Raw genomic sequence first — 26,902 nt, 5'->3', positions numbered from 1 at the left:
TGGCTCGTGGTGACCCAACGCCCTATTAAGAGACTTTGTTTCCTTTATTTTAGAAGGTTTCAGCCCTGGTAAGTGATAGAGATGTGCTCAGTTTGAACATTATGTTATAGTTGTCTGATGATGAGGGAGACATGATGGGGAAGGGAATTTACTCTAACAGGTGTTGCAGAAAGCTGCACCCTTACCAGTTATTTTGTTATGTTGCAGTTGGATACCAGTGCATTCCCAAGGCATACATACAGTTGAAGTAGGAAGTTTACATGCACTTAGGTTGGAGTCATTAAAACTCGTTTTTCCACCAATCCACTAATTTCTTGTTAACAAACTATAGTTATGGCAAGTCGGTTAGGACATCTACTGTGTGCATTACACAAGTAATTTTTCCAACAATTGTTTACAGACAGATTATTTCAATTATAATTCACAGTATCACAATTCCAGTGGGTCAGAAGTTTACATACACTAAGTTGACTGTGCCTTTAAACAGCTTGGAAAATTCCATAAAATGTCATGGCTTTAGAAGCTTCTAATAGGCTAATTGACATCATTTGAGTCAATTGGAGGTGTACCTGTGGATGTATTTCAAGGCCTACCTTCAAACTCAGTGCCTCTTTGCTTGACATCATGGGAAAATCCAAAGAAATCAGCCAAGACCTCTGAAAAACAATTGTAGACCTCCACAAGTCTGGTTCATCCTTGGGAGCAATTTACAAACGTACAAACAATAGTACGCAAGTATAAACACCATGGGATCACGCAGCCCTCATACCGCTCAGGAAGGAGACGTGTTCTGTCTCCTCGAGATGAACGTACTTTGGTGTGAAAAGTGCAAATCAATCCCAGAACAACAGCAAAGGACCTTGTGAAGATGCTGGAGGAAACCGGTACAAAAGTATCTACATCCACAGTAAAACGAGTTCTACATCGACATAACCTAAAAGGCTGCTCAGCAAGGAAAGAAGCCACTGCTTCAAAACCGCCATTAAAAAAGCCAGACTACGGTTTGCAACTGCACATGGGGACAAAGATCGTACTTTTTGCAGAGAAATGTCCTCTGGTTTGATCAGTCAGGAAGTTAAAGCTTGGTCGCAAATGGGTCTTCCAAATGGACAATGACCCCAAGCATACTTTCAAAGTTGTTGCAAAATGGCTTAAGGACAACAAAGTCAAGGTATTGGAGTGGCCATCACAAAGCCCTGACCTCAACCCTGTAGAAAATTTGTGGGCAGAACTGAAAAGGCGGGTGAGAGCAAAGAGGCCTACAAACCTGACTCCGTTACAGTGCGGGGGAAAAAAGTATTTGATCCCCTGCTGATTTTGTACGTTTGCCCACTGACAAAGAAATGATCAGTCTATAATTTTAATGGTAGGTTTATTTGAACAGTGAGAGACAGAATAACAACAAAAAAATCCAGAAAAACGCATGTCAAAAATGTTATAAATTGATTTGCATTTTAATGAGGGAAATAAGTATTTGACCCCCTCTCAATCAGAAAGATTTCTGGCTCCCAGGTGTCTTTTATACAGGTAACGAGCTGAGATTAGGAGCACACTCTTAAAGGGAGTGCTCCTAATCTCAGCTTGTTACCTGTATAAAAGACACCTGTCCACAGAAAAAATCAATCAATCAGATTCCAAACTCTCCACCATGGCCAAGACCAAAGAGCTCTCCAAGGATGTCAGGGACAAGATTGTAGACCTACACAAGGCTGGAATGGGCTACAAGACCATCGCCAAGCAGCTTGGTGAGAAGGTGACAACAGTTGGTGCGATTATTCACAAATGGAAGAAACACAAAATAACTGTCAATCTCCCTTGGCCTGGGGCTCCATGCAAGATCTCACCTCATGGAGTTGCAATGATCATGAGAACGGTGAGGAATCAGCCCAGAACTACACGGGAAGATCTTGTCAATGATCTCAAGGCAGCTGGGACCATGGTCACCAAGAAAAAACTATGCCGTGAAGGACAGAAATCCTGCAGCACCCGCAAGGTCCCCCTGCTCAGGAAAGCACATATACATGCCCGTCTGAAGTTTGCCAATGAACATCTGAATGATTCAGAGGACAACTGGGTGAAAGTGTTGTGGTCAGATGAGACCAAAATGGAGCTCTTTGGCATCAACTCAACTCGCCGTGTTTGGAGGAGGAGGAATGCTGCCTATGACCCCAAGAACACCATCCCCACCGTCAAACATGGAGGTGGAAACATTATGCTTTGGGGGTGTTTTTCTGCTAAGGGGACAGGACAACTTCACCGCATCAAAGGGACGATGGACGGGGCCATGTACCGTCAAATCTTGGGTGAGAACCTCCTTCCCTCAGCCAGGGCATTGAAAATGGGTCGTGGATGGGTATTCCAGCATGCCAATGACCCAAAACACACGGCCAAGGCAACAAAGGAGGGGCTCAAAAGGAGCACATTTAAGGCCCTGGAGTGGCCTAACCAGTCTCCAGACCTTAATCCCATAGAAAATCTGTGGAGTGTGCTGAAGGTTTGAGTTGCCAAACGTCAGCCTCGAAACCTTCATGAGTTTAAACTGAGTTTAAATGTATTTGGCTAAGGTGTATGTAAACTTCCGACTTCAACTCTACGTTGCAGGGTGTTTTTAGTCATCTAAAGATGTAAAGGAAAAAACAGGACCCTGTTCCTGATTGCCTTATTTAGCCACAGTTAGGGCTTTTACGGTAACCGTATTACTACCACACTGAATGTTTAGTCTTGGTAATTAGGCATCTCCAAGCTCTGATGCTGCTGATGGTCATTAGTATCCTACCAAACTTTCTGTGGTACTCAGGACTGTGTTGTCCCTCTAATCACTCTGACATAAATGCAAATGTGTCAAATCTAATCAAACATTTAATGGGAGCACATGAGCTCATCTTGTGCAACATTTCTATAGGCTATGCAATTGCGTGAGAACAGAGTGATGGCCTCTATTAAAAGCTTTCTATAGGCTAGACCTACTATATTTATTTCTCAACTTTCCTAATATAATGCACATTGTTTCTCTTTACAACAAGAGTATAGCCTACCTGGCTGGCATGAAAATGAACCACGGGAAAAGCGTCCTCCATTCGCTATGTAAGTGCATAGATGACATGTACTATATATATTGCCCCTGTTTTGGAACAGGTGCATGATAGTGTTCCATTCTAAATCCGTTGCGTCCCTAACGTTTCTATCTTCACTTGTAGCCTGTGAGAAAGACCCGATCAAGTGACAGAGAGACATGTGAGTGAAAGGTGCTTCGGAGCACGCAACCAGGAGAAGGGAGTTATAATGATTATATTCAGCCCAAGGGCACAGCGGCCCCTGGCCGCAAAAGGCATGGATTTTTTTAGGGGGAATTACAGCCACCCAAAGGGGATGCCGCCGGGAAATTCGATGCATTATCAAGTGTTTGTCAAATTGTGATTAACCTGTTATGGCTAGGGGGCAGTATTTTCACGGCTGGATAAAAAACGTACCCGATTTAATCTGGTTACTACTCCTGCCCAGTAACTAGAATATGCATATAATTATTGGCTTTGGATAGAAAACACTCCAAAGTTTCTAAAACTGTTTGAATGGTGTCTGAGTATAACAGAACTCAAATGGCAGGTCAAAACCTGAGAGATTCCTTTACAGGAAGTGGCCTGTCTGACCATTTCTTGAACTTCTTTGCCATCTCTATCTTTTACAAAGGATCTCTGCTCTAACGTGACACTTCCTACGTCTTCCATGGGCGCTCAGAGCCCGGGAAAAACCTGAATGTCGTCATCCCAGCCCCAGGCTGAAACACATTATCGCCTTTCTCAAGTGGCCGATCAAGGGACTGTGGGCTTAGGCGCGTGCCCTGGCCCCCGTCTTTGTGATTTTTCCTCTGTTTGCCGAAAAGGAGATTCCCGGTCGGAATATTATCGCTTTTTTACGAGATAACTTGCATAAAAATTGATTTTAAACAGCGGTTGACATGCTTCGAAGTACGGTAATGGAATATTTAGATTTTTTTTGTCACGAATTGCGCCATGCGCACGACCCTGATTTACCATTTCGGATAGTTTCTGGAACGCACGAACAAAACGCCGCTATTCGGATATAACGATGGATTATTTTGGACCAAACCAACATTTGTTATTGAAGTAGCAGTCCTGGGAGTGCATTCTGACGAAGACAACAAAGGTAATAACATTTTTGTTATAGAAAATCTGATTTTGGTGAAGGCTAAACTTGCCAGGTGTCTAAATAGCTAGCCCGTGATGGCTGGGCTATGTACTTAGAATATTGCAAAATGTGCTTTCACCAAAAAGCTATTTTAAAATCGGACATATCGAGTGCATAGAGGAGTTCTGTATCTATAATTCTTAAAATAATTGTTATGCTTTTTGTGAACGTTTATCGTGAGTAATTTAGTAAATTGTTAGTAAATTCCCCGGAAGTTTGCGGGGGGTATGCTAGTTCTGAACGTCACATGCTAATGTAAAAGCTGTTTTTTGATATAAATATGAACTTGATTGAACAAAACATTCATGTATTGTATAACATAATGTCCTAGGTGTGTCATCTGATGAAGATCATCAAAGGTTAGTGCTGCATTTAGCTGTCTTCTGGGTTTTTGTGACATATGCTAGCTTGAAAAATGGGTGTCTGATTATTTCTGGCTGGGTATTCTGCTGACATAATCTAATGTTTTGCTTTCGCTGTAAAGCGTTTTTGAAATCGGACAGTGTGGTTAGATAAAGGAGAGTCTTGTCTTTAAAATGCTGTGAAATAGTCATATGTTTGAAAAATTGAAGTTTTTGTATTTTTGAGGAATTTGTAATTCGCGCCACGCCTATCATTGGATATTGGAGCAGGTGTTCCGCTAGCGGAACGTCTAGATGTAAGAGGTTAAGAGACTGATGAAGTGAGTTCAGCCTGCGCAAAAAAAGCAGGGCTCCTGCCTTTCATGTGACTTTTCAAATCATCATTAGTCGCATCATGCAGCCTTACAATGTATTAAAATTATAACATATAGCCCAACGTTTATCACAACTAAAGTTACATTATAACTCTAAATTAAGCGCATAGGGGTACTTATTTCTTTGTTAACCTCTCAACTAGAGGTCGACCGATTAATCGGAATGGCCGATTAATTAGGGCCGATTTCACGTTTTCATAACAATCGGTAATCGGTATTTTTGGCCACCAATTTGCCGATTTTGTATTTCTTTTTTTATTATTTTTTTACCTTTTTTTTAACTAGGCAAGTCAAATTAAGAACACATTCTTATTTTCAATGACGGCCTAGAAACGGGGGTTAACTGCCTTGTTCAGGGGGGATTCGTTTTTGCAACCTTCGGTTACCAGTCCAACGCTCTAACCACCTGCCTTACATTGCACTCCACAAGGATTAACAGGCTGACTACCTGTTACGCGTGGGCAGCAAGAAGCAAAGGTAAATTGCTAGCTAGCATTAGACTTATAAAAAAACTATCAATCTTAACATAATCACTAGTTAACTACACATGGTTGATGATATTACTAGTTTATCTAACGTGTCCTGCGTTGCATATAATCGATGCGGTGCCTGTTAATTTTCATTGAATCACAGCCTACTTCGACAAACGGGTATTGATTTAACAAGCGCATTTGCGAAAAAAGTACTGTCGTTGCACCAATGTACCTAAACATCAATGCCTAACAGGAATATTTAGACTTAGCCACCCGTTAGATAAAATACGGAATGGTTCCGTATGTCACTGAAAGAAAAAAACGTTTGTTTTCGAGATGATAGTTTCCGGATTCGACCATATTAATGACCTAAGGCTCGTATTTCTGTGTGTTTTATTATAATTAAGTCTAAGATTTGATAGAGCAGTCTGACTGAGCGGTGGTAGGCAGCAGCAGGCTCGTAAGCATTCATTCAAACAGCCCTTCGCTGTGCTTCAAGCATTGCGCTGTTTATGACTTCAAGCCGGGTGGGTATAATTTGTGGAACGTTCCAACAGGAATCTATTCCAAAAACTTCGTAAATAACAAGGTTGCCAAAAAACAACGCATACAAAGTTGTATAGCGGCAGAATAAGATACCGGGTAGGGAGTGGTCTATTTCATTGTGTTTTTCACTCATCACGTTTATTCCGAAAAATGTCTGTCCTCATGTCTGTTTGCCTATGGACAAACATTAAGAATAAGCTACGTGGTGAGTTGATGCCAATTCGGCAGCTAGTTAGCTAGGTTTGTATGCGTTCCTACTTTGTATGTGTTGTTGGTTGGCAACCTTTTACTTTACGTTTTTTGGAACAGATACCTGTTGTAACGTTCCACAAATTATACCCACCCCTTCAAGCCTATCAACCCCTGAGATTAGGCTGGTGTAACCGATGTGAAATGGCTAGCTAGTTAGCGGGGTGTGCGCTAATAGCGTTTCAAACGTCACTCGCTCTGAGACTTGGAGTGGTTGTTTCCCTTGCTCTGCATGGGTAACGCTGCTTCGAGGGTGGCTGTTGTCGATGTGTTCCTGGTTCAAGCCCAGGTAGGAGCGAGGAGAGGGACGGACGCTATACTGTTACACTGGCAATACTAAAGTGCCTATAAGAACATCCAATAGTCAAAGGTATATGAAATACAAATCGTATAGAGAGAAACAGTCCTATAATTCCTATAATAACTACAACCTAAAACTTCTTACCTGGGAATATTGAAGACTCATGTTAAAAGGAACCACCAGCTTTCATATGTTCTCATGTTCTGAGCAAGGCACTTAAACATTAGCTTTCTTACATGGCACATATTGCACTTTTACTTTCTTCTCAAACACTTTGTTTTGCATTATTTAAACCAAATTCAACATGTTTCATTACTTATTTGAGGCTAAATTGCTTTTATTGATGTATTATATTAAGTTACAATAAGTGTTCATTCAGTATTGTTGTAATTGTCATTATTACAAATAAATAAATAAAAAACTATTTAAAAATCGTCCGATTAATCGCCATCGGCCTTTTTGGCCCTCCAATAATCGGTATCGGTATCGGCATTGAAAAAAAAAATATCATAATCGGTCGACCTCTACTCTCAACACAGAATAGACACGTGCGTACTCCCTCAAATCGTTTGGAGAAAATATATTTTATTCAGCTATGTTCAATTCTATTTTTCATGCTATGGAATTCTAAGCAAATCTTGTCTGCTAAATTAATTTGTGTAGCCCACAGCCATATGGCATAGCCAGATCAGGACCTAACATAAGGACAATTCAGTGTGTGCTATACTGTCATTCTGAAATAGCCTACATTTTCTTCATATCATGTTTCTTTAGACCTGTCAAAAATAAATAATGGATTTATTGTGATGGTGTAGGCTTTATTAGATGGATTTATTATACTTTTTAAAATGTAGATGTTCTTAAGATCTGCATCACGCTAGGAGATGCTAAATGTGTTGATGTTAATTAACGGTCAATTACCGTGAGACAGGCAGTTATTTGCTTGACAATCACCGGCTGACAAAATGTAATGGCAGCCACAGCCGTAGCCACAATCACAATAAACAGGCATTATCTCCTCCTCCCCTGTTTATGCTTAGTAGATGTGAGCAATGGTGGTCCGGTTCCAGTCTGTTCAGTCTCTCACATCCTTTTTTTAGATTTTAACTCTGATCGTACACACACACACAACACACACACACACACACACACACACACACACACACACACACACACACAGAAAATACGATAAAGAACTGGACCTGACAACCCACCTGCTTCCTGTCCTGTTAAGGTCCTATGTTGTTAAAGGCCCAGTGCAGTTCAACATTTTCCTGTGTTTTATATACAGTGCCTTCAGAAAGTATTCACACTACAGCCTGAATTTAAAATGGATTAAATTGAGATTGTGTCAATGGCCTATACATTTACATGATGGGATACCATCATGTAAAAGTGGAATTATGTTTGTACATATTTTTTACAAATAAATGAACAGGTGAAATGTCTTGCGCCAATAAGTATTCCATCCCTTTGTTATAGCAAGCCTAAATAAGTTCAGGAGTAAAAATTTGATTAACAAGTCACTAAGTTGCATGGGCTCACTCTGTGTGCAATAATAGTGTTTAACATGATTTTTGAATGACTACCTCATCTCTGTAACCCACACATACAATTATCTGTAAGGTCCCTCAGTCGAGCAGTGAATTTCAAACACCAATTCAACCACAAACACATGGGAGGTTTTTCAATACCTTGCAAAGAAGGGCACCTATTGGTAGATGGGTATTTAAAAAAAGCAGACATTGAATATCCCTTTGAGCATGGTGAAGTTATTAATTACACTTTGGATGGTGTATCAATACACCCAGTCACCACAAAGATACAGGCATCCTTCCTAACTCCGTTGCCGGAGAGGAAGGAAACCGCTCAGGGATTTCACCATGAGGCCAATGGTGACTTCAAACCAGTTAGAGAGTTAAAGTGATAGGATAAAACTGAGGATGGAACAACAACATTGTAGTTACTCCACAATACTAACCTAAATGATGGAGTGAAAAGAAGGAAGCCTGTACAGAAGAAAAATATTCCAAAACATGCATCCTGTTTGCAATAAGGCACTAAAGTAAAACTGCAAAAAATGGGGCAAAGAAATTTACTTTTTGTCCTGAATATAGTTATGTTTAGAGAAAATCCAACACAACACTGAGTACCACTCATCATATTTTCAAGCATGGAATTGGCTGCATCATATTGTGGGTATGCTTGTCATCGGCAAGGACTAAGGAGTTTTTTGGGGGGGAGATAAAAATAAACAGAATATAGCTAAGCACAGGTGACATCCTAGAGGAAAACCTGGTTCAGCCTGCTTTCCAACAGACACTGGGAGACAAATTCACCTTTCAACAGGACAATAACCTAAAATACAAGGGCAAATATACAGTGGAGTTGCTTACCAAGACGACATTGAAATGTAAAAATTATGATTATGCCCTTTTAGAGTAAGAGCTGTTTGAGAATACCACCTGAAATTTCAGGCTGTTCTGGTGGGAGGGAATGTTGGCATGCCTGGTGACATCACAAGGTGGTAAATAAGTTAACAGACCAGTTCCAAACCTTCTTTTTGACTTTTTTGTAATTAGTGAGGTACTTAATTGTTACCCAGAAATAATTTGATCTTGAGATAAAAACGGCTGCATTGGACCTTTTTTTTTTTTTTTAAATGGGGGAGCAGAAATAGACTTGAGCTAATATTGTCGAGGTCCTGTCACCATAACCACCATGACCCTTGTCTCCCTCTCTCCCTATGGTAGTGAACAGAGATGAAGAGACCAGCATGGACCCTGCTCAGACAAAGCATTATCTGCATGATAAACCCATATTCATCTGCTTGACATATACCTATAACTTAGCCTTTTACTTTTAAGTATGCAAAAGAGGATATTAGTAAATGTTTTGAGTATACATGTCATACTGAATATTAATCTTGCACATTTTCAACATGGTTAGTTAGGCCTTATAACATTCCATTGTGCTGATCAGTGTTTGTTTAGACGGCTAAGAAAGATGCATCACATCTTAAATAAATAAATAAAAACGGCACATTGTACCTTCCGTCACAGTTGTTTTAGGAACATTAATATCTGGAGCCTTATCCTTGCCAGCAGTGGTGTAAAGTACTAAAAGTAAAAATACTTTCAAGTACTACTTAGGTCGTTTTTTTTCGTTGGTATCTGTACTTTTATATTTTAGACAAATTTTACTTCTACATTCCTAAAGAAAATAATGTACTTTTTACTCCATACATTTTCCCTGACACCCAAAAGTACTCATTACATTTTGAATGCTTAGCAGGACAGGAAAATTGTCAAATTTACACACTTATCAAGAGAACATCCCTGGTCGTCCCTACTGCCTCTGATCTGGCGGATTCGCTAAACACACAGACCTCATTTACAAACGAAGCATGAGTTATAAGTATATTTCAGCAATTACATTTACTTTTGACACTTAAGTATATTCAAAACCAAATAATTTTAGACTTAAGTAGTATTTTACTGGGCGACTTGTACTAGTGTCATTTTATATTAAGTTATCTTTACTTTTACTCAAATATGACAATTGGGTACTTTTTCCACTACTGCGCCCCAGTGAGTTCCTGGTTGTGTCCGAAATGGCACCCTATTTCCGATCTAGTGCACTACTGTTAACCAGAGCCCTATGTGGATAGGGAATAGAGTGCCATTTCGGATGCCCCTGTGTCTCACCATATGGGTGTCTTGGCTCATTAGCCTTGTTTTCCTCTAAACTCATTCTGCACCAGGAGAGAGAAGAACGTCTGGGGTTTCATGGATTACTTTCCCACAGTCTCTGGAAAATAACGTACCATTATCCTCATTCAACTTTGTGTCACAATAGTAAATCATAGCAGCATGGGAAAAGGGCAAAATCCAATATGTGTGGGTTTTATGAAGATGAGTGCTTTGGACTTTACAGCAGCAGTTGTCTTCTAAAATTGTTAACAACTGCTGCTGATGCCACCTCAGCTGTGATGTGTGGCTGAGTCCTACACACACTGGGGAATCCCCTCACTGTTTAGGCTGGGTTGGGCATGTTTCTATAGTACACTCATTGTCATGTGTCTGGCTGACAGGGTGGGGTCATCTACACACATCTCTAATGCATTCTGGACAAGAGAAGAGAGTAGAAGGGAATGATTCATTTCAGTTCATTTACAGCTCTACTTCCACTGATGGACACCATTCATCTGCTGCTTTGCCCTCAAGTGTGTGTGTGAGATGCTTTGCCCTAAAGTGTGAAGCCACTATACTCTATTGTGGCCATGTGGTGTGGTTCCATTAAGAAGACACCGTGGGCCAAACATTGTCATTTAAACCTGGTCCACAGGGGCTGATATTGACCCAGCTTTAGGCAGTCTGTAAGACACTGAACTATGCCTAGAAATAGAACAGACCGGCCTACTGTACAGGATGTGTTCTACCTGTATTGTGACATTTATTCTTGTTTATGATGTTAACTTTGCCATCTGGTTTTGGGCGTCAAGTAGGGTTCTGCTTTGCCTTGACGAACCTGTGAAGCAAGATTAATATTGAACTGTCTGTTCTTTCCACATTATGTTTCGGGTAAAAAAGAAAATTAACGTCGTGCTCCTTAACGTCGTCCTTAAATAAATTAAAAAGATCTTTGGCATACTATGGTTTTAGAATATTTTAAAACAACGTGAGTGGATGTAATGTCAGGGCTGAACTTGATGTGTTACAGAAGCCTAGATTATGTAGGTTTTTATTCAGTGGGCCTGGGAGCAGCAAGTTACGGCGTAAGCAACAGGCGTAAAAACTTTCTGGGTACCAGCTCGCTGGTCACCATAGCAGCACCCATCTGTAGCACGCGCTCCAGTAGGTATATCTCTCTGGTCACCCCCAAAGCCAATTCCTTCTTCGGCCGCCTCTCCTTCCAGTTCTCTGCTGCCAACAACTGGAACGAACTACAAAAATCTCTGAAACTGGAAACACTTATCTCCCTCACTAGCTTTAAGCACCAGCTGTCAGAGCAGCTCACAGATTACTGCACCTGTACATAGCCCATCTATAATTTAGCCCAAACAACTACCTCTTCCCCTACTGTATTTATTTATTTTGCTCCTTTGCACCCCATTATTTCTATTTCTATTTGCACTTTCTTCCACTGCAAATCTACCATTCCAGTGTTTTACTTGCTATATTGTATTTACTTTGCCACCATGGCCTTTTTTTGCCTTTACCTCCCTTATCTCACCTCCATTTGCTCACATTGTATATAGACTTATTTTCTACTGTATTATTGACTGTGTTTGTTTCACTCCATGTGTAACTCTGTGTTGTTGTATGTGTCGAACTGCTTTGCTTTATCTTGGCCAGGTCGCAATTGTAAATGAGAACTTGTTCTCAACTTGCCTACCTGGTTAAATAAAGGTAAAATAAAAAAATAAATGAAGGACTTTCTGAGATATGGTGAGTTGTCATGTGAGGGACGATGGGTGAAGCCTCTGATGTCATTCTCCAACCGAAGGTCCTAAAGTGGAAGGGTTGTGTTCAGTAGGGTCGTTTTGAAACGGATCATTTCCAATGGAACTTGTCAATGATGGGTGCAAAATGTTTTGCTACAGCGTGCGCTACTAAACACGACCCAGGCTGCACACTGTGACTCCACGGCCCCTGGACCTCCCTGTCACAGATACTCCATTACAGCACTGCTCTGCTCACGCCACCACTCACTGCCAACACAATGATTCAAGTTATTGTTCAAGAAATGCAAATTAAATATCGAGTTTTTGACAGTTGTGAAGTGTTGGCTCTGCTGCCTTTCAAGATTATCCTGCGTCTAAGGCTTGTTTTGATTTAACAGTAACTTTTTAAAGTAGATTTACACATCAAGCTAGCTCGATTATCTATTGTTTTATTCATCAGTTCATTGTCACTTTGATGCTAATAGTTGCTTTTGTTTTATGCAGGCTTTAGTCATACCTTTTTTTATCTCCTTTGAGCTGTTAGAAAGATACAACAATTGAATGGGATTAGTGATGGGGAACAACACTTAGATACATATAAAAGAAAGTGTATCTGCCTTTCAACATGTTTCTACAGCATCAAGAGGGGGAAAACGGATTGTATCAAATTATCCCTTACTGATGGTCTGTACTCTGTAGCTATGGGAACAATTTGGCTGAGATTTACATAGTGAGGGCAGCTGCAGTTGTAAAGTGCTGAAAAGCCCTAGTGACACTTTTAAATAAAACTTGGCAATGATGTCAGAGCTTCAGCCTTCCTCCTCTCCTTCAGTCAGTCAGGGGAATTCCTTACTTGACAAACGCAAACTGCTGGAAGTTCTCTCTCTGCTCACACCAGGCTAGCTTTCTGTCTCACACCAGGCTAGCTTTCTGTCTCACACCAGGCTAGCTTTCTGTCTCACACCAGGCTAGCTTTCTGTCTCACACCAGGCTAGCTTTCTGTCTCACAACTTGTACTACTCACTACCAGGGGAAATTAAGTCTTCACACCCAGCTCCGGCGGCCTCCTAAAAATATGAATATTGAAGTCCATCAAATTTGATTTGTCACGTGCCGAATACAACTGGTGTAGACCTTACAGTGAAATGCTTACTTACAAGCCCTTAACCAACATTGCAGTTTTAAGAAAAATACTCGGTTTAGTGTTCTTTCTGTTACCGATTTAGTAACAGAATGAAGCGTTTTAATCACTTAAATCATAAACCAAATTGTTATCAGTAAAAACACAAATTGATAGATCTACCTTGTAACTTCTGTGAACTTTGATTATCCTTTCTCTTGCGGGGGAGAGATTAGAAAATATATTTTAAAATATGTGGGTTGTTGGTAACCGAATGACAATATTTCTTAAACTTACAGATTTTTTCCCAAGACCCCTTTTCCACCTGTTTGACCAGAAATCAAAGCCTTGGAAAATGGTTGAAAAATGTATGTCTTAATTTCTCAAAAATAAACTGTAGACTTAGCATCCATGAACTTCACATTTTAGTGCTCATGGGGAGTTTTGCATGGAAAGGCCCATATACTGAGCTGGGGCACATACTCACCACAAGTATTCAATATACAAGGTTTTATTTATTTATATATGAAAGAAACGGAAGAACAGTGTAGGATAACAATACTACTCTGGCTGTCTGAAGGAAATACAACTCCCCAGTGTTGTGGAGTGGGCTGGTAGTCAATGCAGGCAGCAGCTGCTGAAGGCATGAGAACAGACAGCACCCAGACACTCCCAGTGTTTCATTGACGCCCAGGCTTAGAGGAGGGACGGAGTGGAGGGAGGCACTGTGCCATAGCTGAGACATACTTGGCTATTTTTCCCAGAGAGAGCCTCAATGGATGGCTGCCTGCTTTACACATAGTCTTCTGGGTTCTGTAAAACTGGAGTTTGTGTAGCTACACTCTTCACTGCTGATTTATTTTGGTAAGATGGAGAACTACCATATTTCTTTCTGAACATTCTGATTTGAATGTGCCATATGGTTTGCTATTTTGTTTAGAAAGGTTGTTTGGCTGGACAGGAATGTTAGGACAGTTGAGTGTCCCATTTCTACTCAGCTGGTTGCTCATCGTTTCCTGTTTTTGTTTTGCATCCCTATTTCAGAAAATAATACATTTTATTCTGCTATTAAAATTGTCCTTCCTAATGGGCTTCTGTTTTGATCATTCTTACTGTCTCACTAACATGGTTAGCCTATAATAATGACATCTTAATGCCTTTTACTATAGCTTAAATATATCAAACAGATCCCCAAAGCAACCAGGCAGGAGAGAATGGTCACGCAAGATTATCTTGTTGCTATGAGAGACAGGCTACACATGACTGAATCCAACTATCTTTCCCCTCTGTCAATAAATGCAGTGAAATTTCCAAATTGGGCAGGATACAGCCTTAATGGGTTTAGAAGACATCGAGGCGGTGTTCATTTGTGCGGGTTATTACAGATAATGTGAGCTTATTACACAGTGATTTAAAAGACTGGTGGGATTGGACCAGCCTCTCTCCCTAATGGATCAGTGAAAGCACTGCTGAGTCATATTCATTCTATTCCCTGGCTGATCACAGGCTTTTGTTGACGATGATATTGGTGTGTGTGTGTATTGGTGTGAGTGTGTGTGTGTGTGTCGGTCCTATTACATTATTTTATATAAACTCAGCAAAAAAAGAAACGACCTCTCACTGTCAACTGCGTTTATTTTCAGCAAACTTAACATGTGTAAATATTTATATGAACATAACAAGATTCAACAACTAAGACATAAACTGAACAAGTTCCACAGACATGTGACTAACAGAAATTGAATAATGTGTCCCTGAACAAAGGGGGGGGTCAAAAGTAACAGTCAGTATCTGGTGTGGCCACCAGCTGCATTAAGTACTGCAGTGCATCTCCTCCTCATGGACTGCACCAGATTTGCCAGTTCTTGCTGTGAGATGTTACCCCACTCTTCCACCAAGGCACCTGCAAGTTCCTGGACATTTCTGGGGGTAATGGCCCTAGCCCTCACCCTCCGATCCAACAAGTCCCAGACGTGCTCAATGGGATTGAGATCCGGACTCTTCGCTGGCCATGGCAGAACACTGACATTCCTGTCTTGCAGGAAATCACAAACAGAACGAGCAGTATGGCTGGTGGCATTGTCATGCTGGAGGGTCATGTCAGGATGAGCCTGCAGGAAGGGTACCACATGAGGGAGGAGGATGTCTTCCCCATAATTGCATGTAATGACAGCAAGCTCAGTCCGATGATGCTGTGACACGCCGCCCCAGACCACGACGGACCCTCCAACTCCAAATCGATCCCGCTCCAGAGTACAGGCCTCGGTGTAACGCTCATTCCTTTGACGATAAACGCAAATCCGACCATCATCCCTGGTGAGACAAAACCGCGACTCGTCAGTGAAGAGCACTTTTTGCCAGCCCTGTCTGGTCCAGCGACGGTGGGTTTGTGCCCATAGGCGACGTTGTTGCCGGTGATGTCTGGTGAGGACCTGCCTTACAACATGTCTACAAACACTCCGTTCAGCCTATTGCCGGCAGTCTGAGCACTGATGGAGGGATTGTGCATTCCTGGTGTAACTCGGGCAGTTGTTGTTGCCTTCCTGTCCCGCAGGTGTGATGTTCGGATGTACCGATCCTGTGCAGGTGTTGTTACACATGGTCTGTCACTGCGAGGACGATCAGCTGTCCGTCCAGTCTCCATCTGTAGCGCTGTCTTAGGCGTCTCACAGTTCGGACATTGCAATTTATTGCCCTGTCCACATCTGCAGTCCTCATGACTCCTTGCAGCATGTCTAATAGGCTGACCACATGCGAGCGTTGCAAAATAAATTTAGCAATCTATGTTATTCAATTATTGCACCCACACTGCTCGCGCGCGTCAACGAGCGTCTGCGTTGCCAAGGGCTAAAAAATAACTCCTACCCACGTGCCATCTATTTCACCTTTATTTAACCAGATAGGCAAGTTGAGAACAAGTTCTCATTTACAATTGCGACCTGGCCAAGATAAAGCAAATGCGTTTGACACATACAACAACACAGTTACACATGGAGTAAAACAAACATACAGTCAATAATACAGTAGAAAAATAAGTCTATAGACAATGTGAGCAAATGAGGTGAGATAAGGGAGGTAAAGGCAAAAAAAGGCCATGGTGGCGAAGTAAATACAATATAGCAAGTAAAACACTGGAATGGTAGATTTGCAGTGGAAGAAAGTGCAAAATAGAAATAATGGGGTGCAAAGGAGCAAATAAATAAATACAGTAGGGGAAGAGGTAGTTGTTTGGGCTAAATTATAGATGGGCTATGTACAGGTGCAGTAATCTGTGAGCTGCTCTGACAGCTGGTGCTTAAAGCTAGTGAGGGAGATAAGTGTTTCCAGTTTCAGAGATTTTTGTAGTTCGTTCCAGTCATTGGCAGCAGAGAACTGGAAGGAGAGGCGGCCAAAGGAGGAATTGGCTTAGGGGGTGACCAGTGAGATTTACTTGCTGGAGCGCGTGCTACAGGTGGGTGCTGCTATGGTGACCAGCAGGCTGAGATAAGGGGGGACTTTACCTAGAAGGGTCTTGTAGATGACCTGGAGCCATTGGGTTTGGCGACGAGTATGAACCGAGGGCCAGCCAACGAGAGCGTACAGGTCGCAGTGGTGGATAGTATATGGGGCTTTGGTGACAAAACGGATGGCACTGTGATAGACTGCATCCAATTTATTGAGTAGGGTATTGGAGGCTATTTTGTAAATGACATCGCCGAAGTCGAGGATCGGTAGGATGGTCAGTTTTACGAGGGTATGTTTGGCAGAATGAGTGAAGGATGCTTTGTTGCCAAATAGGAAGCCAATTCTAGATTTAACTTTGGATTGGAGATGTTTGATGTGAGTCTGGAAGGAGAGCTTACAGTCTAACCAGACACCTAGGTATTTGTAGTTGTCCACATATTCTAAGTCAGAACCGTCCAGAGTAGTGATGCTGGATGGGCGGGCAGGTGCAGGCAGCGATCGGTTGAAGAGCATGCATTTAGTTTTACTTGTATTTAAGAGCAGTTGGAGGCCACGGAAGGAGAGTTGTATGACATTGAAGCTCGTCTGGAGGGTTGTTAACACAGTGTCCAAAGAAGGGCCAGAAGTATACAGAATGGTGTCGTCTGCGTAGAGGTGGATTAGAGACTCACCAGCAGCAAGAGCGACATCATTGATGTATACAGAGAAAAGAGTCGGCCCAAGAATTGAACCCTGTGGCACCCCCATAGAGACTGCCAGAGGTCCGGACAACAGGCCCTCCGATTTGACACATTGAACTCTATCAGAGAAGTAGTTGGTGAACCAGGCGAGGCAATCATTTGAGAAACCAAGGCTATTGAGTCTGCCGATGAGGATGTGGTGATTGACAGTCGAAAGCCTTGGCCAGGTCAATGAATACGGCTGCACAGTATTGTTTCTTATCGATGGCGGTTAAGATATCGTTTAGGACCTTGAGCGTGGCTGAGGTGCACCCATGACCAGCTCTGAAACCAGATTTTATAGCGAAGAAGGTGCGGTGGGATTCGAAATGGTCAGTAATCTGTTTGTTGACTTGGCTTTCGAAGACCTTAGAAAGGCAGGGTAGAATAGATATAGGTCTGCAGCAGTTTGGGTCAAGAGTGTCCCCCCCTTTGAAGAGGGGGATGACCGCAGCTGCTTTCCAATCTTTGGGAATCTCAGACGACACGAAAGAGAGGTTGAACAGGCTAGTAATAAGGGTTGCAACAATTTCGGCAGATCATTTTAGAAGGAAAGGGTCCAGATTGTCTAGCCCGGCTGATTTATAGGGGTCCAGATTTTGCAGCTGTTTCAGAACATCAGCTGACTGGATTTGGGAGAAGGAGAAATGGGGAAGGCTTGGGTGAGTTGCTGTGGGGGGTGCAGTGCTGTTGACCGGGGTAGGGGTAGCCAGGTGGACAGCATGGCCAGCCGTAGAAAAATGCTTATTGAAATTCTCAATTATAGTGGATTTATCGGTGGTGACAGAGTTTCCTATCCTCAGTGCAGTGGGCAGCTGGGAGGAGGTGCTCTTATTCTCCATGGACTTTACAGTGTCCCAGAACTTTTTTGAGTTTGTGTTGCAGGAAGCAAATTTCTGCAAATTTCTGCCTTGGCTTTTGTAACTGCCTGTGTATATTGGTTTCTAACTTCCCTGAAAAGTTGCATATCACGGGGGCTGTTCGATGCTAATGCAGAACGCCACAGGATGTTTTTGTGTTGGTTAAGGGCAGTCAGGTCTGGAGAGAACCAAGGGCTATATCTGTTCCTGGTTCTAAATTTCTTGAATGGGGCATGCTTATTTAAGATGGTGAGGAAGGCATTTAAAAAAAATAACCAGGCATCCTCTACTGACGGGATGAGGTCAATATCCTTCCAGGATACCCGGCCAGGTCGATTAGGTGTAGTAATACTATGGAAGTTTAGATGCCAATCACCATATAAGTTCAAAGATGAAAAAGCCTGGAAGGAGGAGAGATGACAGGAAATGATTGGGTTGACCGTTTTATGTGTGGATTAATTGTCAGAGTAGAGGACCTTGTGCATTTCAGGTAAAATAACAACTCAATGTTTATATCCCAGAACAAATGAATTGTTTTGATATTCAAATTGTTTTGATATTTTAACCTGCGTGTCGTGATCGCGTTTGGTGTAGGGGGACAAAATAAATGTATGCACGATGGCGCACGTGTGCCTCCGGTTTGGGTTCCGTGTAAGGCACATTCACTCAGATGAGCAGGGACCCTGGGCATCTTTCTTTTTGTGTTTTTCAGAGTCAGTAAAAAGGCCTCCTTTAGTGTCCTAAGTTTTCATAACTGTGACCTTTAATTGCCTACCGTCTGTAAGCTGTTAGTGTCTTAACGACCGTTCCACAGGTGCATGCTCATTAATTGTTTGGTTCATTGAACAAGCATGGGAAACAGTGTTTAAACCCTTTACAATGAAGATCTGTGAAGTTATTTGGATTTTTCCGAATTATCTTTGAAAGACAGGGTCCTGAAAAAGGGACGTTTTCTTTTTTTTCCTGAGTTTAGATGTTATGTCACATACACCTTATGGGTGCAGTAAAATGTGTGGTTTTACAGGGTTAGCCATAGTTGTACAGGGTCAGCCATAGTTGTACAGCACCCCTGGAGCAAATTAGGGTTAAGTGCGTTGTTCAAGGGCACATAGGGGGGAAAGAATTACCTTGTCGGTTCGGCTGTTCGAACCGGCAACCGTTCAGTTACTGGCCCAACGCTCTAACCGCTAGGCTACCTGCTGTTGTCTTATCTGCGATGTTCGTTTACTGTAAACAAATCCCTTTATCCAATCGTGAGCCCCCCACTATCACACTAGGGATGTATTCTTTATGGAGCCAATGAAAGCCCACCCTCTTTTTCTGAGAATCACAGCTTGTTCAGAGATTCATAGGACATTGTAAACGCACATTAGTGTCTAGAGGCGCTAAACTAACAGGTCACTTATTGATTTGTAGCGATTTCCTGTAGAGGATTAAGGAGGAGTTTGTCTGGGCTGAAAGCACACCTGTGACATTCCTTTTGGTAGTGTTTAGAAGCTGCAGCTGGGTCCAGTTTCCTCTCCTGCTCTGCCCTTTCAGGACATAGAGCCTCCTTTATGAAGCAGTCTATTGGCTAATATATTGAGTTACCATTGATTTTTAAACTGTAACTTATGCGTAAACAAACTTCAACCATAGACCGAAAAGGCAAGTGGTGAACTGATGTAAAACCTGGTTGCAGTTAGGGCTGAGTGATACGGCCTAAAAGTCATATCAATTTTTTTTTTTTTTTTTAAGTCAAGCTTTATATACATTTTGTTTTTTTCTCTAAATAAGCTTTGTTGTACAATTTTAAAGGTCAAACACACTGCATTTTAAAACGGTCAGCAATAATGTCATACCTAGGCTGAATCTACACTACCGGTCAAAAGTTTTAGAACACCTACTCATTAAGGGTTTTTCTTTATTTTGACTATTTTCTACATTGTAGAATAATAGTGAAGACATCAAAACTATGAAATAACACATATGGAATCATGCAGTAACCAAAAAAGTGTTAAACGAATCAAAATATATTTATTTTTGAGATTCTTCAAATAGCCACCATTTGCCTTGATGACAGCTTTGCACACTCTTAACCAGCTTCATGAGGTAGTCACCTACAATGCATTTCAATTAACAGGTGTGCCTTGTTAATTTGTGGAATTTCTTTCCTTAATACGTTTGAGCCAATCAGTTGTGTTGTTTAACCAGTTAAGAACAAATTCTTGTTTGCAATGACGGCCTAACCCGAACGACGCTGGGCCAATTGTGCGCCGCCCTATGGGACTCCCAATCACGGCCGGATGTGATGCAGCCTGGATTCAAACCAGGTACTGCAGTGACCCCTCTAGCACTGAGATCCAGTGTCTTAGACCACTGCGCCACTCAGGAGCCCTTGGGAGGTAGGGGTGGTATACAGGAGAGAGCCCTATTTCCATATTTTCTCAAGAACAGCTCAAATAAGCAAAGAGAAATGACAGTCCATCATTACTTTAAGACATGAAGGTCAGTCAATATGGAAAATCTCAAGAACTTTAAAAGTTTCTTCAAGTGCAGTCGCAAAAACCATCAAGCGCTATGATGAAACTGGCTCTCTTGTTCAGAAGTCTTATGGCTTGGGGGTAGAAGCTGTTAAGGAGCCTTTTGGTCCTAGATAATGTAGGAGGCAGCATAGAAAATGAACACCGGTCTCATAAACAATCTCTCAAGCACAAGCCCACGTGCTTGTGCAAGTAGCCAGCTAATATTTATATTTCAAGTTGTGCCAACTTGGATCTTTGTATAACTTCACAAGCTCTGAATTCAACTAACAAGTCATAACAGTTGAGTTGTTATGAACACAAAATTCTGTCCGTCTCAACCGTTTGAACAGCATGCTAGCCTATCCACTTTGTTCAGATGTTGAAAACAAGTGGCATACCTTTTTTTCTCAGAATGAGAACGAGTTGCCAATTCCTTAATTGTTTTATGCTAACTGCACGTTTATAAAACAGACTAAACAGCTAGTATAAACATCTTTATTTGACAGAAATGTTGCTAGCGATACGTGGTACCGTGACAAACTGAGCATTAATTTTCCAGAATGCGAGAGGTTTCACTCTTGCAAAAAGTTGTCCAAGATAAGCCCAATGCGTTTGTATGCGGTTATTTGGAACCTAAGCTTGTGGCCAGTTTTCACGCCTTTGGAGCAAAGATTCCTATTGTTATAGGCTGACCACACCGCTCGCGTCGCGTGCGTTGCAAAATACATTTTGAAATCTGTTATTCAATTATTGCACCCACACTGCTCGCGCGCGTCAACGAGGGTCTGCGTTGCCAAGGGCTAAAATAGAAGTCAGGTGCACAGCACGGAAGGAGCGAACGAGACGAGACAAAAGACAAATGCTCATAAAAACAAAAAGGACAAAAACTTGATTCTGTGATACAGGCATTTGTGATATCGCGCAAAAACATACAATCGAACTAATCAAATTAATGAAATATATCGGCCCGCCTCAAGCAGTTCGTGCCATACATTATAATAACACGTGTATGTAGATGATGGACACCACACACACCATAGTTTCAATAAGATGCTGCAGCGTTCCTCCACAGTGGAGGGAGGCTTTAGTATAGAGCACAGCAGAGTTATTGTGTGTGCATTCCTGTGTATGTGTGTGTTTGAGAGGGAGCTTGGCTGAAAATCAGCATGTCTGGGCAAGACCTCAGACCGCAGAATGGTAATATAAGGTCCCATACACTGTCACTAGGCAGACTATAACAACCAACCACCATTCAAGAAACAGAGCTGCATTAGCTAGTTTGTAATGTTGGTCTAAAGTACATTAAAACAGGATTTCTGTCGGCAGATGAAATAGATGAGTGGATGTTTCTCTCTGATGTAAAGCTGTGCATTAGCTTAATGGCATACAGTGGTGCAAGTTATGGTGCAATAAGGGAAATTCCACGTGAGTGACATTTCCCGGTGTGCTGTCCTCTCCTGGAGGGGAGAACGGACCTAGCCCCTCAGACCACGGCCATTTCACTGGTACACCTAATTGACTTGAATGGGAATGGCCATTCTAGTAATTCTATGGGACTGTCTATCTGCACATTTCTGCTCATTGCTCATTCTAAAGCAGCCCTGGTTTGGCACAGCTGCCCTGCTTTACCCTGACCCTGGGTACTTCTCATTTGGCACGGTAGATAATATTCTGTACAGAGGAAGCCATTCCTCTGAGTGGTACTGAAGGAATGTGATGTGAGTGAAAGTGTTTGGGAACCACCCGACCCTGGGTTACTGTGTCAATGCATGAGAGAGAAGGCCTAGCTTTGGCTGCCAACTTTCTTTCTCCATTCTTTGTGGTTCAGGGCTTTGTCCAAGTGGCTTTTCTGTGGCGACATGTGACCTTGACTATCAGATTATGTAGCACAAACATTTCGCTACTGCCGCAATAACATCTGCTAAGTATGTTTACTGTATGTGACCAATAGAATTTGATTTGGTTATGCTCCTAGTTGATGTTCAGATGTTTAATCAAGTCTTTGTAATGCTGTTGGCCATGCCATGCTTTGGGGCCAGCTATGCCTGATTCTTAATGACGGTTGGAGGGGGAGGGAAGTGTTTGATTGTTGGAGTAGGATATGTCCACTTGTCCAGCTGCCTATAATTGTCCGACAGATTCCTAGCCTGGCATACAAATGATTTTGCTACGTGTCACTGTTTCAAACAATGGTTCAGTGCCGTGTTTGTCCTGGTTTAAACAGCTACCAGATTGTCTTCCTCATCTCTTTTCCAGAGGAAGGCCCTACTTCTAAAAGGAACAGATTGTCTGTCTTATTTTTGGAGCAGCTTTTTTTTCTCCACCCCCCTGTTCTCCTGAAACCACGAGCTAGCTGTATAGTATTGTAGTCCCTGGCAAGATCCATGACCCAATTTACTGTGGGCCCGAGGAGAGGAAGACCGAGCAGGGAGGAATGAGCAGCTCATGTGAGCTGAGGAGAGGAAGACCGAGCAGGGAGGAATGAGCAGCTCATGTGAGCTGAGGAGAGGAAGACCGAGCAGGGAGGAATGAGCAGTGGTGGAAAAAGTACTCAAATGTTATACTTGAGTAAAAGATAACTTTTAATAGAAAATGACTCAAGTGAAAGTCACCCAGTAAAATACTACTTGAGTAAAAGTCTAAAAGTATTTTGTTTTAAATATACTTAACTTCTACAGGATTGTGATTAGCATGAAGTTGTAAGTAACAAGAACATTTCCCAGGACATAGACAAATCTGATATGGGCAGAAAGCTTAAATTCTTGTGAATCTTAATTGCACTGTCAAATTACAGTAGCAATTACAGTGAAAGAATACTATGCTATTGTTTGAGGAGAGTGCACAGTTATGAACTTGAAAATGTATTAACAAACCAATTAGGCACATTTGGGCAGTCTTGATACAACATTTTGAACAGAAATCCAATGGTTCATTGAATCAGTCTAAAACTTTGCACATACACTGCTGCTATCTAGTTGCCAAAATCTAAATTGCGCCTAGATTCCTATGTCATATATTGGCGTTTCGCTTACATTTCATAGATGGAACAAAAACAAAGCAAAAAAACATGTTTTTTTTCTCTTTGTATTATCTTTTACTAGATCTAATGTGTTATATTCTCCTACATTAATTTCACATTTCCAGAAACTTCAAAGTGTTTCCTTTCAAACGGTATCAAGAATATGCTATCCTTGCTTCAGGTCCTGAGCTACAGGCAGTTTGATTTGGGTGTCATTTTAGGCGAAAATTGAAAAAAAAGGGTCCGATCCTTTAAGTATCAAAAAGTAAATGGAATTGCAAAAAAGCACTTAAGTATCAAAAGTAAAAGTATTAATTTCAAATTCCTTATTATGTAAACCAGACAGCACAAGTGCTTGTTTTTTTTGGTTTTTTATTTACGGATAGCCAACGGCACACTACAACACCCTGAAATGTACAAACAAAGCATTTGTGTTTAGTGAGTCCGCCAGATCAGAGGCAGTGTGTGAATTGGACCATTTTCCTGTCAAAGTAACAAGTATTTTGGGGGGTCAGGGAAAATGTATGGAGTAAAAATGTATTTTCTTTAGGAATGTAGTGAAGTAAAAGTTGTCAGAAATATAAATAGTAAAGTACAGATACCCCAACAAACTACTTAAGTAAAAATACTTTGAAGTACTACTTAAGTACTTTACACCACTGGGAATGAGTAGCTAATGTGAGCTGAGAAGAGGAAGACCGATCAGAGAGGAATGAGTAGCTAATGTGAGCTGAGAAGAGGAAGACCGATCAGAGAGGAATGAGTAGTTCATGTGAGCTGAGAAGAGGAAGACCAATCAGGGAGGAATGAGTAGTTCATGTGAGCTGAGAAGAGGAAGACCAATCAAAGAGGAATGAGTAGTTCATGTGAGCTGAGAAGAGGAAGACCAATCAAAGAGGAATGAGTAGTTCATGTGAGCTGAGAAGAGGAAGACCAATCAAAGAGGAATGAGTAGTTCATGTGAGCTGAGCTCAATAGGCTCTCTTCTTTTCTCTCTCCCCTGGTCGGCCTCCGCTCTTTTGAAAGGCTTAATAACCACAGTCAGACACTTGGGGTCATAGTGATCACTTCTTGTCTTTTACTCCTATAAAATATCCTGTATAAAGAACGTCTTGTAAGCTTGCACTGTTCATGTGAGTAGTTTTTAGACAGTCAAAGTTAAGTGAGTGATTGGCTTGCGGGTTTGAGTCCCTGATCAACGCGCCGTTTTTTTATAATTTTTAATAACTTGTAATTAGGTTGGCAAATTAGCTCTGACGCTAGCGCCATTAGCCCACTGCAGAAATAGAAAGGACAATATTTCACTGTCAACTCTGAGCTCTGGATATGGTACAGACTACTTGTATGGCTCAACATTGAGATAGTCATACCCCTCACACTGTCGTGTCAACTTGAACAGAATTGTGGTGGTTCAAATGTTTATTTTTTATATTTCCTTTTTTTCCACAGTTCCAGCTTGGTTTAGCTCAGCTTTGTTTTGTTGGCCTCAGTAAGGCTGGCCCTCTCCCTCCCCCTCTCTCCATCAGACAAGAGCAGAAAATGATTTCAGTTCAGGTCCCTCCTTCCCTCAGACAGGCGCTGTAGGGTCCCCACATGTAAGCTGAACAGGTATAAGCACACATTCATTCCCATGTCCATCTAATACCTAACCAGCAATAAGTAAAGCTGAATTGTGTTAGTACGCCACTGACCGAATAAGGGAATATGAAAAGTATTATGTATGTGACGGGTAACGTGAAATGTGTGTAATGTACAGTGTCTATTTTGTATACAGCAGTACCGGGTGTCTGAGAATTTTCCCCTTGCGACATTAAAATGAATCCTATCCTGTCCCTCTCTGCAGGTGTAATGAGGTGTCTGGTCATGGACAGATAATGGATGTGGAGACAACAACACCGTACTCTGACTTCATCAACTGTGATCGTACAGGCCGCAGGAACGCAGTACCTGACATCCAAGGACAGGGGGCAGCAGCTAGCACCAGTGAATTAACCAAAGACATGGAAGGGCTGGACCTGAAGGTGGCGGGTGAGTGAGTGAGTGTGTGTGTGTGTGTGTGTGTGTGTGTAGATATAGCCAGGTGTCTATGTTCTACATCTTCATTCACTTAGTCAGCATTACCTCCTGCCTTCTCTCCCAAGCCATCTCCAATCTATTGACACTTGTGGGCACTTGCTTTGTTTTTAATGGACCATGTTTCCCATGTCTTTCAGAAGGAGACTCTGGTACATCACCAGCCCCTGAGGGTGAAGGGTTGACCAGCCAAGAGGCCCAGGGAGGCGAGGGCCCATCCTAAACCACCTCACAGGAGAGGAGAGCGGGACACGGAGAAGAAGGGACAGAATAAGACAGAGAGGATCTCCTGAGTGTCCTGCCTGACTAGACCCTACCCCTCTCCTAACTCAAGAGATGATGACATCTCTCACTGTGTAGCTCTGATGGAGCTTTGCTGGTCCAGCTGCATGATGCTTCTCCTTTATCAATTGGCATTGTGGGAAATGTAGTTGACAGAACAGTTGTTGACAAGTAGGACTACATCTGATCTTTGCCTAGAGGTGGTGCTGGGCTACGGTGGTAATTAAATGTTCTCATATCACTATGAGAATGTACCCAACATGGATCTATGTCTCTCCAGATGTACTGAACACGATCCTTTCTTAGAATTACATGTTGTTCCTAACATGGAACTATCATCAAATGAGCTACGCAGAATCTATAATCATGTTTGCCATTTCTTTTGTGTATGTGACCCAGTTTATTATTTTACATTTTTTGTTTTACAATAATAATTGTAGGAGCATATTTATTTCAAATGGTTCTCTGATACCTTTTGTAATAGTCATTTCTTTTCTGTAATAAAATGTTTATGTATCTTCTGTTACGGTATGTGCATACTTTTGCTGTTGGCACAACTGTAATCTTATCTTCAGAAGACTCCTGGAGTCTTTAATTTACTTCAGTGAAGGTACTTTCAGTGGTCAGAATTTGTACTTTCAGTGGTCAGAATACTGCTAGTGGGATTTATTTAGTTCTCAAGTACACTGACGTTAGCCAAGAAGTGCCCGTTCAAAGACACCCATGGCTGATGGAAGTTGAATATTTGTAGTTATCATCAATATTTCCTAATGCAGTTGTGTGTACATTGGAGTGGTCACAGGAAGCCAATTTACAGCATATAGGACAGCACCCTTGCACTTCCATGTTGTATTTTTTTGATAAAGGAGAAGAAGTGGGATGTTTGAGTGAAGTGGTACTCATGAGCAAGCTCTATGTTCCTGG

General features: G+C 41.8%; 1 protein-coding gene across 2 annotated transcripts in view; it reads left to right on the top strand.

Annotated features, from left to right (window-relative positions):
• Positions 1-26,499, top strand: part of LOC106572615 (cAMP-dependent protein kinase inhibitor gamma) — a 42,098-nt gene extending 15,599 nt beyond the window's left edge. The window contains exons 1-3 of one of the 2 annotated variants that reach the window (XM_014146955.2): positions 13,835-13,941; positions 25,467-25,651; positions 25,837-26,499. In XM_014146955.2, coding sequence (XP_014002430.1) covers positions 25,498-25,651; positions 25,837-25,919 — 237 coding nt within the window. In that variant the 5' untranslated portion in view covers positions 13,835-13,941; positions 25,467-25,497 and the 3' untranslated portion in view covers positions 25,920-26,499. Of the gene's footprint in view, positions 1-13,834; positions 13,942-25,466; positions 25,652-25,836 lie in introns of those variants that run through there. The other variant, XM_014146954.2, reaches the window with a different exon arrangement.
• Positions 26,500-26,902: the final 403 nt, after the last annotated feature.

This window comes from Salmo salar, chromosome ssa15, assembly GCF_905237065.1.
Source record: "Salmo salar chromosome ssa15, Ssal_v3.1, whole genome shotgun sequence".
Lineage (NCBI taxonomy): Eukaryota > Metazoa > Chordata > Actinopteri > Salmoniformes > Salmonidae > Salmo > Salmo salar.
The sequence above is the reverse complement of the archived record's forward strand: the minus strand, read 5'-3'. Positions and strand labels throughout refer to the sequence as shown.